General features: G+C 49.4%; 1 protein-coding gene across 1 annotated transcript in view; it reads left to right on the top strand.

The window, feature by feature from the left end:
* The first annotated feature begins 3894 nt into the window (after window positions 1–3894).
* The window catches only part of WWC1 (WW and C2 domain containing 1), a 164137-nt gene continuing 152313 nt past the window's right edge, over window positions 3895–15718 (top strand). The window contains exon 1 of the mRNA XM_037799533.1: window positions 3895–4601. Coding sequence (XP_037655461.1) covers window positions 4483–4601 — 119 coding nt within the window. The 5' untranslated portion in view covers window positions 3895–4482. The remainder of the gene's footprint in view (window positions 4602–15718) is intronic.

Genomic DNA, 15718 nt, shown 5'->3' with positions numbered 1-15718 from the left:
TTGCAGGAACTCCCTCCCCCCACTCACACTCTTTTCTTTCTCCTCTCCACACCCCCACCCTTGAAACTGAGATTTCATCTCCACCTCCTCCTCCAGTGCATAATTCATTTCCTAGTTGGTGAAAGACAAAACAGCTCCCAGCCCCCAGTACCCAGAGGACTCACCAATGGGAGAGTAGAAAACAGCAGAGACGCAACTTCTCCCGCCAGTCCCAGGGCAACCTCACGTCCAGATGTCCAGCTTAGTTGACGAACACACCAGCAAGGAGGAAAGGAGGTGGGTAGAGCAGGTCTTCCATGGAGGCAGCTCAGCCTCTTTAAATGCCCTCATATCTAACCCCCAGGTGAGTCTCACTGAAAGTACTACAGTCAGGTGGGTCAACCTGGTCCTTGGGCTTGGAATTCAGAACCCCCACCTCAACTCTGCCCTCTCATTATGAGCTCAACTAGGACAGGCTTTTGCACCTCCTGCCCCCAGGAGCCTCCTCCAACCACTTCAAATGATACACAATCCAAACAAAAGCAGAAACTCAAAACTATTCTCCTGGTTCCCTCTTCCTACCAGATGGTTGCCTTGAAGTTCCACCTTCCAAGGCATTCTAGAGCCCACGCTGCTGGGAATTCAGCAGAGAATAAAAACTCAGTGAAGGAGAGGAGTTTGAGTCTCAGCTTCATTATTTATGATGTGACTGTGGGAAAGTCACATTGCTTCTCTCAGTCTCAGTTTCCGCATCTGTAAAATGGGACTAAGAAGAACTGGGACAACGAATCATTATGCATAGAAACTCCATTTTTCTATTTGAAAAATGAGTAGGCTGTGCTAGATTTATTTCAATATATTTGCCAGCACCGTATGAAGCCCTGAGGACCCAGAGATAGATCAAGAAAAGGAACTACCTCTCTGCCTTGGCTGTCATTCTGCCAAGGTTTCTTCACCTTAATTTTCTCTGGCTTAGGACATGTTTTCCCATCAATGAACAAAACAGTCAACGGCACAATGATGAGCCACAAATAATGCATGACGAAAGAAAGGGGACATTATTGGCTCAATCAAAGAAACGGAACTGCATGCATTCCCCAGGATGCGTGGGAGGGCCAGCATGAGGTGGGAGGCACGGGTCGGAGCAGGAAGAAAAATCTCTGCAGAGGTTTCCAAAGCTTCCATTTCCTTGAGGAATGAATGTAGATGCTAACAGGAAACTATCTACTCTTGGCATAGCCCTTCTTTTTTTTTTAAGCTTAATTCCTCTTCGGCACTCTCTCTCTCTCTCTCTCTCTCCATTAAATATGCTTCCCAGCCTCTCTGAAAGTCTCTGAAACATGTATGTGGAAAACAGCCTTTCTTCTTTGCTGTCGCAGTAGGGAAAGGATTTAAGTGGCCTTCTTCAGGCTCAGGTGTTTCCAGGTTCCCTGGATAAGAAAGCAAATGAAGAAAGGCTTTGCCTGTGTTCCCTTCTCCTGCTTAGCTCCAAGACTGGCCATGCCCATCTCCTCCAACTCAGCATACATGCAGCTGGACCCAGCCCCAGGAGGAAGGCCCGAGAAGCCTGGGCTTCTTGTCTTCAGGTCAGATTCCTGCGGTTCAGTCACCTGTGGAATAATATCCAATTTGGCCCATCACGTGGCAGAGCCGGTTTTACCTTTAATCCCTTTCACATTTGCCCTCAGCCTCGCAGAATGCCTGGGGCTGATTCACCCACCATCACAGGCCAGTCATCTGTTTTATTACCTCACCCTTCTTGCAGCTTCTGGGAGATAATCTAGGATTCTTTTGTTGTGGAGAGGGGGGGTTGTGGAAGGTGGGAAGGTTAGCAGACCAGTCCTGCTCCAGTCGCTTCTTTCCTCCTCCCCAGCCCAGGGATAAAGGTCTAAAAGAACAAGCTATTTGGGAAATGCCAGGGATTGGATCTGGGCTAAAAAGAAAGTAGGATTTGGCAGCCTAGAAGGTGGTTTTGCTTCACAACCAACACCCACCAATGAGAAGTCTGGGTTGGAAAACAAGACAGAAACAAACTGAGCGATTGGGAGGATTGGCACAAACAACCACACACGATTTTCAGGAGGGGAAAGGACATGGGCTTGTGTTTTGAACAGAAAATACTTCATTGATACATATTTAATAGAGGCATGCTTGCTGCCAGGCACCGTGCTCCAAATGTGCCACAAGGAGGCCCCTGAGATGATGGCTTCCTGCTGAGTGGGAAGCCTTTTACGTTTGCCATTTCATTCAGCCACCACGAGCACTAAGGCGTGTGTATTATGTGATTGTTTTCAGACCCAATGCTCAGACTTGGGTTAAACAAGTTTCCCAAGGTCATAGAAATTAGGGCTGGCTTGAGACCTGAACAGCCTCATTCCCGAGGTCTTGCTTCTTGGTCAAAAGATTATGAAGTAAGCATCAACAGCGGGACAAACATTTGTCAGAATTCATAATATGGCAGATCCAGATCATTGGTAGGTCCTGGAATTGGAGGTAATAAGAAACGGTGTATTCCTTAAAGACTGAGAGCTGGAGTCAGACAACCTAGGTCCAGCACTGCCACTTATTCCCTCTGTATCGCTGACTTAATGTCCTCACCCACAAAATGGGTATAATGGTAATCCCTACTCCAGGGAGCTGTTGTGAGGATTAAACAAACACGTGTGTGAAGCACTTGGCACCAGCTGGCTTTGCTTTGGGGCCACTGTCCTAATCAGTATAACTGGAGGTTTTATGGTGAAGGCTCAAGCAGAGAAAGAGTAAGGGGCTGGGGGAATCCCCCATAAATGTATGGGGATGCCAGTGTTTGGGAGATGGGGGCCAACGTGAGGCCCATGCTCCTGGACTCTTGACACACAGGGAAGGAAGGAAGGGAGAGCCAAACACTGAGCCCATAGTCTTGGCCCCAAGAAAGTTAACTTTGCAGAAGGCATCTGGAGGTGAGCTGCTTCCCGTGGTGGGACTTCTTTATCAAAAGATGAGACCACAAATATGGGATTCCCTCTCTTGCTCAGTACAGGGTGCTGACTCCTTTGGAGACTTTGGGGTTCAGACAAGAGAATATGCCCTGAGCTTCATTCCTCCAGGCCAAATTCCCACCATATGTCCAGGGCAAAAAAAAAAAAAAAAGGTTAAAAACACAGGCATAGAGATGTGTAAGTGCAAAGCCGGCTGATCCTTCACTCAATCATGCTACCTTCTTTCTTTGTATTTAATTAAGTTTTAAATTTTTTAGTAGAAATAGTCTGTTATTTTGATTTCTTTTCTTTACATTTTTTTTTGCTTTCATTCTTCCTTTTCATATCCCCTCCCCTAAAATCCATAACATAGTATCTGCCGAAAAGGCTCACAGGAGACCTATGAAGCTGCTAGCCCACAACCTGGGCAATCTATCCAGTCCACCTTTCATCAACACCATCGTTACTATTACTTTTACAAAGTTGTTTCCCTGACACCCTCTGGAAGTCCTCCCAGGAGAGATGATCCATAGCACTCCTAATTTTAGGGACCCAAAGGAGAGCGAGCTACGTTGGAGAATGGGGGTGGGGTGGAGGAGGAGGATAGGGTGCAGAGACGCCAAAACTTTGTGGGGAGAAGGATTGAACAAGGGAGACAGATGGCGCATGTGTTGGAGGAAGCGAACAGAGATCCTGGGAAACTTATGTTCCCTAATTTGCAAGAATGTTTCCATTTAACCACTTCTTGCCTGACTCCTGATTCTACATAATAGAGAAGCAAAGAGTTATGAGATTTGGAGCTACTTGTGCCAAGAGCCGGGACACTCGGGCAGGAGAGAGCAAGGAGCGCTGGGAAGCGGAGGAGATCCAGGTAAGGGGCGGCCTCCTTTTCCCCTGGTAGGGGCAAGGGAGGGGTAGCCGGCCGTTCAGACTGCCCCACGAGGGGGCGCGTTCTAGGCTCTAAGACCCGCCCTCGCAGCGCCGGGCGCGGGGAGGGGACCCGGGAACCCAGGCGCTCGGCGCTCCGCCTCCCGTTTCCGGGGCAGCGTGGTTACCTGCACCGTCCGGGTCGCACCTGGCGGAGGCAGAAGTCGCAAACCCAGAGAGGACAGTACACGGAGCGGAGAGGAGGGGGCAACACCCGGCTCGCGGGAGGAAGAGGAGGAGGCGGCGGCGTGGAGGGCGCCGCGCACCGCGCGGCGGAGGAAGGCGGACGGCAGCTGCGCTTGGCTCGCTCAGCCGGGCCGGCTGGGCGCGCACCCGAGCGGCACCGCGCTGCTGCAGGCGCACATGGCAGCGTGAGAGGCCGGCTGCGGGAGGAGCGGGCGGTGCCGGGCGGGGGCCATAGGGCCGCATGGACAGCGGCGCCACCCGGACCGACCCCCTTTAGGGTTCTCAGTCCGCGGGCGCCCCCCCCTCCACTCCACCCGGATCATGGTGCCTCGGCGGCCGCCGGGACCTGAAGCGGCCAGCCGGAGCTGTTGAGCCGGGGAACCCCCGCGGCAGCCGGGAGCTGCATGGGGGAGCGCGGGCCGCGCTCGGGAAGATGCCCCGGCCAGAGCTGCCCCTGCCGGAGGGCTGGGAGGAGGCGCGCGACTTCGACGGCAAGGTCTACTACATAGATCACACGAACCGCACCACCAGCTGGATCGACCCGCGGGACAGGTAGGACCCAGGGAGGATCCCCCACTCCCCAAGCTCGGGTCCCCCACCTGTCCCAGGGGCCACCGGCGGGGATTCGCAGAACCCGTCCAGAGCCGGGGATCGGGCAGCTCTGCGTGCCTCTTGCCCTTTTTTCAGTTTGTCCCCTACTCCCTTCTGGAGCGCGGCTCCTGCCCGTGTGGGCTGCTGGGAGGGGGAGCCGGGAGCTGATCCCGGCGGCCCGCTCCGCCATCCCCAGATGGAGGACTTAGGCCCCTGCCGGCACCTACCCAGAGTTTTGACCTTAAGCTCTAGCCCCGCCCTTCGCCCCCTTTAGTAAGAGAGGTTGGGCGGGGGCGGGAGGAGCGACCTAGCCGTGTGAAGCTGGGGCTTCCCGGGAAGGCTTTCCCCCCATCTGGGGGGATGGGAAAGCATCTGGTGTAGTGGGGGTGGTGGGGACACGGGATTCCATGGGCGACTGCCGGAGGAAGGGCACTCGGAGGAGAAGGCAGCCTGGAGTGTGTTTTTTGGCAGGTGCCTGGGAGGCTCCTGAGAAGAACGCGGGAGCAGCCAGGGGGCCTGAAGGCAGGCGACGGGTGGGAGGGGAAGGAAGGAGCGGGGGAGGGCAGATTAGAGAGACTGGTTCTCCAGGAATTTCACGGCAACTTGGAAGCTGTTAGGATGTCGATGGAGGTGAGAGGCCTCCTGTAACGCCCTGCCCTTCGCCTCTTTCTCCTCCCTCTCTTCGCTCTGGGGACTGGGCCTCCTCAGCCCTGCATCAGCTCGTCCTGACCTTGATGGCCACCAGGCCGGCTGTAGCACAGGATTTCTTTTTTTTTATTTTCTGAGGCAGATGGAGTCTGTGATGGCTCAGTGTGGCTTTTACCTCCCCAGACTTTCTCCCGGGTTTTTGACTACTAGGCACTTCATTCCACTGCCTCCCTCAACCCCATCTCCCTCCTGGACTGTGGGAGTGGAAGAACCACCCTCAGGGACCACTCTGTTGTGGAGAGTTCAAAGACTCTCAGGAATGTGTAACTTTCACCTGGTCAGTGTGACCTTGGTGGTCAGGTGCCTGCAAAATAACTGAGATGAATTCTTGGGACCCTTCATTTTATGGGATTGGGTTGAAGGCTCCAGAAGCCCAGGATGGAATGTATAGCAAGATGAGTTAAAAAAAAATGCTACTGAAGGAACATGTGAGTTGAAATTCCCAGTAGCTTCTTTGAGCAAGCGGTTCATTCATTCATTCAACATTTACTGGGTGCCTGTTCTGTCCTCAGAATCACACTGAATGTTTCATTAATGTAACCTGGAAGAGAAATTCTTAATGCCGATCTCTTGGGCAAGTTGCTTTAACTAAACTCTGAGCCTTGATTTCCCAATTTGTCAGATTAATGGATTGCTTGGAAGGGCAGGAATGATAGTGGGAAGCTTAGGAGTTGAAAGGGACGTAGGAGATCAGAGTTCAACTCCCGTTTTCAAACGTAAGAGAAATTTTGATCCCCAGAGGTGTGATTTGCTCTTATGTTGATCTTTCCACCCCTTTTATGTATACCAAGTATTTTACCAGTTCTGAAGTTCAAACCCTAATGTGTCATCCAGACATACTTTTCTTCCCTGCCCCCACAGGATCAGCTGCGCCCAGGGGCTCCATTACTGTGTTGGTGAATTGGGCAGTCAGCTCTTCCCCTGCCCTTTTCTCCTTGTCTTCTCCTTGAACAGACATAGTTCAAATTTACCTGTCCTCCTCCAGCCTAGGCCCCTGCAGCTAACCTAGGCTGGTACACTTGTCAGCAGTTGGAGGACAGTCCCCCACCCAGCACTGCTGACCTGCCCTGGGCCACGCAGCTAGTGACACTTCTGGGGCTCTGAGATGACAGTACCATAGGACACTTCTCAAACAACAGTAGTTCTTTTCCCTTGGAAGAGGGCAAGTGCAGCTTCTGTGAACTAACTTGATTTAGCTAGACCACAGCTTCCCAAATTTTAGTAATATGTGGACCACCTTCATGATTTGTTGCTATGTCCACATACCACCTGTGTTATCATTTACTTAATAGTGGATGTTAAAGCACAGCCCACTTTAAAAATTTTTGTACCACTTTCACAAGTGGAAAACTGGTAGTATCTATTGTCATAAATGGAAGGTAACCTTTAAAAACACAGTGGGGAAAACCCAGAACGGTGTCATTATATTTTAGCTAGATAAAATACAGCCTGCCTAAGGCCCCAGCCCCAGCCCTGGCCAGTCTTGGCTTTTAGGCAGATGGGCAAGCTTTGGAGAGGTGCTGAGAACATACTGGAACCTAACCGAGCTGCTCACCTTCTCACTTTGCCACTCAGTATGTTTTACTGCTGCGTCTTGGGGCCTCCTAAACATGCTACGCACACTGGGCTGGCTGGGGGCCTTTGAGCTTGAAGTCCTGGGGGGTTCTGAGGTAGACCCTGAGTCACTTGTGGTGGAGCAGTTTTGAAAGTGTGAGGAAAGAGCTGATCCCCGTGGCTCCCTGGAATTTCCCTCCTGCACACCACGTTCAGTATCTCTGCCTTCTGATCCCGGCAGTGTGATCAGCTGGCTGTGTGGCCCTGGGCAAGTTACTTGGACCTCTCTGAGATACAGGTTCTCCATTGGTGAGAGAAGAGTACTGATTGGTTGGATGGTCTCTAAGGGCTCTGCCCATTCTTAGATATATCGTACTCCTCTCCTTCTCCTTACCCCTCCTGACTCCATGACAGGGTAGGGGGAGGATGAGGATGGAGGAGGAGGAAGAAATATAAGAAAGCTAAAAGCAGCCAAACTTTTTTTTTGGTGGGGGGGGGGGGGGAGGAAGGTGGTAAATTCTGCCAAAACAGTTACATCTCTGTGGCTAGTTAATGCTGTGAAATGAAAAATAACTTTGAAAACATTCCACTCATCAAGAGTCTGTGTGTGTGTGTGTGTGTGTGTGTGTGTGTGTGTGTGTGTATTTCCCTTGGCTTTTTCCTTACCTGAATCAAGGAGATGACCACCCATTCCCCTGAATTTAAAAGAAGTCAAATGGTTGGTTGTTCAGTCAGAAAAGCGATTTCTTAGCCACCGAGGACAAAATAGCATCTCCAGTTACCAACCCTAAAGAATGTCTTGGCACATTTCCTCCTCTGGAGTTGAGCTGTTTTGTGTGCTGTCCGGTACAGAGGCTGCTGGGGGTAGGGAATCTAGTTTTCAGCTTGCCTTTCACCAAGGGTTTGGAAGAGCTGCCAGGCAGCCTGCCTCGCCAGCTCTCTCCCCTTCTCACCAAGGGGAAGACTGGGAGGCCGAAATTCCTGAGGACAGTTGCCCCAACAACCAGAGAGAGTCCACTGGGCAGCTTGGACCCTGCGCACTGGGCCAAAGGCAGCAGCACAACTCTTAGTGAGGCAGAGCCAGCCTGGGAAGGTGACAGGTCCTTTGGGAACCAGGTGCCGCAGATCAGGCCTACACAGCCCCTTGGAGCAGGGCTCCTTTTGCAGAATAGCTGCGGGTGCTGCTGGGAATGCCCTGCAAAGGGCCAGCGTGCCCTGTGTATTTAACTTAGTGGTATGCAAAAACAAATACTCTGTCCTCTGAGGAAGAATGGGTCATTGGAAGTGGCCCTGCCAGAGAAGGTTCCTGAAGTCTGATTCCTGCCCATTCCGTGGTTTATGGTCACACCTTTTTCCAAGAAGCACCGGGAACTCTGGGCAGTTTCTAGGACCTTGTCACATGTCCTGGAGGCTCACTTGGCCTTAGAGGCCATTTCAGGAGGACTGAGAAACTACTTTTGCTAGTCCTTTAATTTCAGAAATAATTTATATTATAGGAAGCTGGATCTGTAGCAGTCACAGATCTGGTCACAGATCCTTATCAGAATCTGACAAAAATTCAGGACTCTCCCCAGAGAAAAATGCAAACAGATTTTTGCATGTAATTTCAGGCAGTTCTTGAAGCCCAAGTACATCACTCCTGCCAGAGTTTAACTTGGAAGCTGGTCATCATCACCTATATGTTCTCCTATTTAGCTGCGTAGAAATGATGACTGAGCATTTACTCTATCGAGGCAGTGTGCTGAGAGCTTTACATGGATTATTTCTTTAAACCCTCGCAACAACCCTGGGACTAGGTAAAATTAGCTGTCTGAAGAACCTGAGGCTCAGGGAGGCTAAGTTTGGGGAAAGTCACTCAGCTTTTGTGGAGCTGAGATACAGGCGGCAGGCAGGCTGGCTACAGAATCCACCTTTCTAACCTCTGCAGCGTTCAGCATCTTGCTGAGAATTAACTGCTGCATCACGACCTCTGTTCCACTGCCTAAGGAGCTTGACCTTGGGAAATGGAGCTGGTTAGGCATTATTTCACTTACCTGTGACCATTCTAGTGTGGACAAGTTAGCCAGAGAAGAAATGTGGATGATGTAAAGAAGGTGAGCCTTTGAATCCTGGAACCTGCTAACTTGCTACCTGAGTGACGTTGGTTAAACCACATACTCTCTCTGAACCTTGGCTTTGTCTCCTATGAAATGGGAGATGCCCACAGAACATGAAGGGAGTTATGAGGCCTGAATAAGCTAAAGCAGTAGGGCTCCTGGCACAGAGCTTGACAATGAGGAGGCACCCAGGAACGTTGGTTCCTTTGGCTTTTGCTAGAAAGTATCTGCAAAACACCTAAGTTAAATGGAGGCCAGTTGTCCTCCTGACTCTGAAGCAGTTTAGAGCTGGAAGGGACCTTCCTGGTCATTAACCCAGCCCTTTCATTTCACTGATGATACGGAGACTCTGAGACAAGTGACTTGCCCAAGGTCACATGGCAAATGTCAGCCCTGAGGGCTTCCTTTCCTCTTTCTCTTATGTAACCTTTTCCCTCAAAATCAAATCCAAGTTCTCTTCATCAATGGGGACGATTCGAGATTCGAGCATGTTTTATGCGTGTGGCTAATTCTTCGTAATCCCTCTGACTACGTAGTCATTTGTGAGCTGTATCGTAGGCATTTATTACGTGTTGATTGGTTAAAAAACCAAAGAGTGCAAATGAGTTACTGTTTTCATAGTCAGTTAAAATGCATTCAAGTTCATGGTCAGAATAATGCCACTTTCCACCAGTTTACATTCCTACAAGCTTTCTTTAGCTGGGGTTATAATTAACCTGCCAGGGAATTTACCCTAAGCCTCTATTCTCTATGCTTCTGCTCTTATCCATTCATGAATACCTATAGATACAGCCTTTACAAATTACTAGGAAGCTTTTCTTCACCTTCTGTCATTTGAGTTTAAGATCTTCAAACTTCATGGGAGCCTGCCATGTATGGGAACATCTTGTGTCAATTATTATGAGAGAAACAAGGTTTAAAAAGCACTAATATAGATAACAGGAAGAAATAAGAGACTTTGGGAACTCATGAATGAATACAATAATAATAAATGCTAACATTGAGTATTTATGTTATGTTATACACTGGGCTAAGCATTTTATATTATGATCTCATTTAATCCTCTGAACAACTCGATGTGCTAAGTACTATTATCTTCATCTTCACATGAGGAAGCTGAGACTTAGAAAGGTTAAGTAACTTGCCTTAAGTCACCAGAAGTTGATGCGCCCATGGTTGGAGCCCAAGTAGCCTGATTCTTGAGTTTAGCATCATATGAACTGCAGTTCATGAACTACATGGCTTTGCCATGGCTCACTGATCCATTTCAGGGCTCAGGAGTGCTCTGCTGACAAATTGATTTGAGAGTTGCCATTTATTTCTAAGATGGTGCAACCTGATCTTGGAGAGACATGTTTCTGAGGATCTTTGATTGGAGATGCTCGTAGCCATGGCTCAGGAGAGTGTTTGACACAAGCTCTACCTTCTGGAAGCAGCCAGCTAACCAGAGCTCTGGGGAAGAGAGAGCAGAGATGGAGGCAGAACAACTCTTTGAAGGATGCAGTGTGTTCCGAGAGCTCAGAGTCACTTCCAAGTCACTTGGGTGAATGCGTCCAACAGTCAGGGAATCGGTCGCCATGGCAGCTCCTCTCTGTCACCACCTCTCCCCACTCCAGAGAGAGGGCCTAGCCAAACTGACCTGATTTAACAGTCCCCTGGGATCCCAGGTAGCTGTGAGAGAAACATTGCCCTTTTGAAGAGAAGAAAATCAGGTTGCCTTAGTTACCGGGAAAGTTGGAACTCTAATTTCAGGTGCAGGTAAGGAGATCTACCGCTAGACTAAACGGAGGTTGCAGTTGGCTGGGTGTGACTGCTGAGCTCTCCAGATGGAAGAAGGTGTGGTCGGTTTGGTGGCGTGTGGCCAGACACACAGCTGGCTCCACTCAGGTGATGAGATTTAGAGACCTCCAGGCCCTAGATGAGAGGACTTCACTTCACTGGGAGAAGTGGCTTGGAGGGTGTCGCTGTCATCAGCTCCTGGCTACTTGCTGGAGGCGGCACTTCCGCGGGGATGAGGCTGAGGGCTGGATCTGGGTTGTGTGTGTGTGAAAAATGTATCCGATTCTGCGGGCCATGCCTCCCTATGTGGAGAGAGCGGGGCGGCCACACACCCTTAGGCAAAATAGGGAAGGGCTCTGCCTGCGGCTGCCAGCAAGCCGCCTCGAATCCCTGTTTCAGAGTGAGATAAAAGAAGAGAAAAACGAGAAAGTAGATACAGTGGCGTTTTTGTTATTTAACTTTCACCAGCAGGCCATTATGCTCCTGAGCAGAAAACCTCTTGCCAAAATAATGGAGGGGGAGGGGGGAAGGCACAGGCGTTCTCTGCTGCAATGTAAAGAGATCATTCTATACAGAACATGCTGGACAGAGCAAGAGGGGGTGGAGTAGAGAGAGTGGGGAGGAAGGGGAAGAAAGAAAAGTGCGGTGGGTCACATCCCCCGCCCCACCCCGAATTGCAGCCTCAGTGCTTCTACCTGTGACATCTCACCGTTGGGATGAAATGGGATCTTTCCGTTTCAAATGTCTGCCAAAGAAAAGAGACCCAGGCTTAAGTTCTCGCCCCATGGTCAGCCAGGAAAAAAAAAAAAAAAAAAAAAAAAGCTGCATCAAGATTAGGGACACCTTTGTTGGCCTCTTTCTTCCCTTGCCCCATTCATCACTCCCTGGCAGCGAGGACACAGGGCCCACGGCAGCTGCTGGCTCTCCTCGGTCGGCTGCCTGCTGTTCCCGGGGCCTGGTGGGGTCCCCGGACCTCCCTCTCTTCCCCAAACTGGCTTCCTCCCAGCCCGCCGGCGGTTTCTTGTTTGATTGGATTCATCCTGGGCAGCCCTTTGGATTCCCTGCCCGGTTCCTGCCTTGGAAGGATAAAATATCAAGATCCAGGCATCAGGTAGCTGCTGGGAAGAGAACACCCTTGTGATCCTGCATCTGTTGTGGTTTTTCTTGGATAGTTAGGACTATCCTGTTAGCATTTCTCTGTGTTCTCCAGTGATTTCTTATGAGAATGTTACTTGTCTCTGTTTCACTAACAATGAGAGCAATAACTGATGATGATGACAATTGTTATCTTTAATGATCTTCTGTCATGTACCAAGCATTGTGCTTATTGTGTTTTTCTGTCATTTTGCAAGGAGGGGAAGTGAAGCTGAGAGAGGTCAAGTGACAAGGCTCAATTAAGGTCACACCAGCAGGAAGAGAGAGTTGGAATCTCAATCTAGGTTTGTCTGATTTCAAAACCTTGCTCCTTCCTCCAATGCACTCTCTTTCACCGAGTTTGGAGGGAGAAAGGGAGGAGAGAAAGAGGGAGCAAAGGGAAAGGGGCCTTTTAACGAAAGAGAAATAAACAGAATGCCTATCTACATATGTACCTTATTCATGCTGAAGAAAAACGTTTGTGTGGTTCCAGCCAAACACTGGTTGAGACACGACACCATTCCCTGTAATAGGTAAGGCCTTCATAAAGGTCTTCGGAAGACACCGGAGTCAAGTCCCAGCTCTGTCACTCACAAAGAGTAAGTAACCTTGAACAAGTTCCTTCTCCGCAACTGTAGAGCAGGGACAAGTGTAGAACTTTCCTACCCCAGAGGGTGGTGTTGAGGATGAAATGACATCAGCCACAAAAAGTCAAGTATTCGCACAGTGCTTGGTGTATATCAAGCTTTCAGACAGGAGCTGTGGTTATTTAGGTTAACTTACCCTCCTATGCATTTGTTGAGGAACTAGAACCTGGTTTCTTCCTTACCAACGCAAGTCTCTTTCTGATGGACGGGGGCTCACCTGGGCCACGTTGACATCAGTACTGGCAAACCACCTTGGCGTCAGTCGTTACATAAATAAATCAATAAACTTTCTCCCCCTGGCGTTATCTGAGGCAAACCCTTCTTTGGAATTTCTGGAGTGAAGTGACTCTTGCCAGGGAACTGGCACCGGGGCCATCTGTGAAGCTGGTAATGAATTGCCGTTGTCATGGTAGAGCTTAAAAAGGCTGATGCAGGAACTGGAGGTCTCCGGAATTAATTTGTGACTGCTTAGATACCATGTCTCTTCACGCGGTCCTCTCCCGGGCGGTGCTTGAGAACCTGGCTGATTTCAGCATGATGGGGGTGCAGGGAGGCATTGGCATTTTTCACATTCCATTCAGCAGGTATTTATTGAGTGCCTACCGGGTTTCAGGCTCCATTCCCAGTGCTGAGGGTCAGAGCAAAGTCCTTGCTGCAACAGGGTGTATGCTCGCTCGGGGGAAGGAGATGAGCAAAAGTGAAACAGATAAATTGTATTAAGACTGGGAGATTGGTTTTCTGGAATTTTCTTACCCTTCTTAGGATGATGGAGGGACGGGCTCATCTGGGACACCTGTTGGCAGTGTGACTCTAGATTTGCAGCCTTCAACAAAGTGTCACCCAGGGCCTGCTTTGATGAGCTGGGCACTGTGCTAAGTGACAGGAATGCAGGGGCTAAGACACAACAGTCTGCACCGCATAGAATTCACTGCAGATTAGTGATGGGACCCAGCGAGTCATCAGATGTCAGTGCCAGACTCTCTGAGCCTCAGTTTCCTTGCTCTTCTGTTGAATCTGTCTTCATTCAATATAATGTAATATTTATTGAGAGCCTATCATGCGCCTGGCCCTGGGAATTCAGCAACAGTTAAGCCAACAAAAATCCTTGTCCTCACGGAGCTTGCATTCTGGAGCAGCGGTTGTCAAGCTAGAGGAAGCATCAGAGCCTCCTGGAGGGCTTGTTAAACACAGATGGCTGGGCCCCACTGGCGGAGAATTTGCACTTCTCACAAGTTCCCAGGTGCTGTTGGTGCTGCTGTTCCCAGAGAGCACTTTGAGAACCACTGACAGGCTGATCCACTGAGTCCTCATGGTAACCTCATGGTAACCTCATGGTAACTAGGGTACTGAGTTCTCCTAGTTGTGCAGATGAGAACGCCAAAGAGGACAGGCGAGGTGACTTGCTCCTCTTTGTTGGGCTAGGTGAACTAAGGGAAATGGTTTCATGAGAAAGCCCTGTTTACCTGCATGATTATTATTGTTATAAGCATATCATTGTTCTAGTTTTCTTCCTGACTGAAAGCCTGAGTGGAGGCAAAATCTGTCGGATATTCTTGGTCTGTTGTGAAATAAAGCACAAGGGAGCAGGAGGTCTGAGGGGGTTCCAGAAGCCAGAAGGGACTTCTCTTTATGTTTGTGTGGATATATCCACGGCCACGAGAGGATCAGAGGAAACAGTCCTCCCTGTTTCTCAGAGCTGCCCTCCGAAGGAAGGGTGCCTGGGAACTTTCCTGGGGTGTGCAGGGAGGCAAAGAGGTGAGTCCCTCCTCTCATTGAATCCTCACAATGGTTCTGCTAGGCAAGCATTATCCTTGGCTGTTCTTGCCAGTGCTTGATTTTAAATCTCAGTTTTGTCACTTACTAGTTCCATGACCTTGATCAAGTTACCTAAACCCTCCTGAGCCTCAATTTCTTCACTGGTAAAATGCACCTAAATTAGAGCCTACCAATTTGGTGAGAAGCAAATGAGAGGTCTCTCAAAACCCTAGCTCCCCTGACTGGGCAACTTCGAGAGCACAATTATAGCCTACCCAGTATCTTTTATAGCTTTATCTGTTGTTAAATAGTTACTGCCCACACAGTGTATTTTGAACACCCTATTTTTTGGACCCAAACCACTTTTTTCCCCCAGCTTGTTTCTCTGCGTTTTCCAGGTCCCTGGAAAAACTGTTCACGTTCAAGGAGATAGACTTCCAGTAAACAATGACTTTTGCTAGACAGGAATATTATGAGGCATCCTAACAACTCAAAGAGTTTCAAAACCAGCCTAAGCACTTTATTTCCACTGCTAACATAAAACAAACATTTGTCAATGGCCAACAGAGGACCTGGGTTTTGTTTGTTTGTTTGTTTGTTTGTTTGTTTTTTGAGCCTCTTTACTGATCACTAAGCCCTCCAAGGTCTTTGCCTTCTTGCAGAGGTCCCAAAGTGTGGTCCTGGCACCAGCACATCAGCTTCTCCTGGGAACTTTTTAGAAACACAAATTCTTCAGTTTCACCTCAGAACTACTGAACCAGAAACTCAGGGGTTTAGGGGACAACAGTGATCTGTGTTGTAACATTCCCTCCAGATGACTTCTTGTCCACTCAAATCTGCAATCCCCCACCATCCTCTTATTGCAGCTGGGATGATCGAAGACACGATGTTAATGACTGAACGGCAGAAACTGGCCAGTATTGAAGAACCTTCTGAGCACAAGCCAGTTAATTTGGCCCTAATTGGCTCCTGAACGTTTTGTCCCAGTTTTGCTGCATCCCACATCATTACCCAAGTTCAGCGTACCCTCACTCAGCCTTCCGAGTATCCCCTACCGGAGCAAACATCGTCCCCAAACCCTTCATGGCCAAGCTGAACTTTCACCGTCACCTGACAGTTTCTTTGCATGAACATTCAGCTCAGGATGAAGCTTAGAAAAGCTTTCTCCATCCCTCTTTTCCAGGATCTCATAGCACCTTCTGCTGTATCAGACCATGTGGTAACATCTCGTGGTCGCCCCCACTAGACGTCCTGCATCTTCTCCATTCTTGGTTAATGGATAGCTCAGTGGCTGGCACACAGAAGGAGCACCCTCAGACAGGGGATGCATGTGCCCTAGACATAGTTTTGGATTGTTTCTGGCCCTTCCCAAGTCCTAGACTCCTTAGCTGGAAAATGGGGAGGA

The sequence above is a fragment of the Choloepus didactylus genome, chromosome 11 (genome assembly GCF_015220235.1).
Source record: "Choloepus didactylus isolate mChoDid1 chromosome 11, mChoDid1.pri, whole genome shotgun sequence".
Lineage (NCBI taxonomy): Eukaryota > Metazoa > Chordata > Mammalia > Pilosa > Megalonychidae > Choloepus > Choloepus didactylus.
Note: the sequence above shows the minus strand (reverse complement) of the source record. Positions and strands in the feature narration are given on the sequence as shown.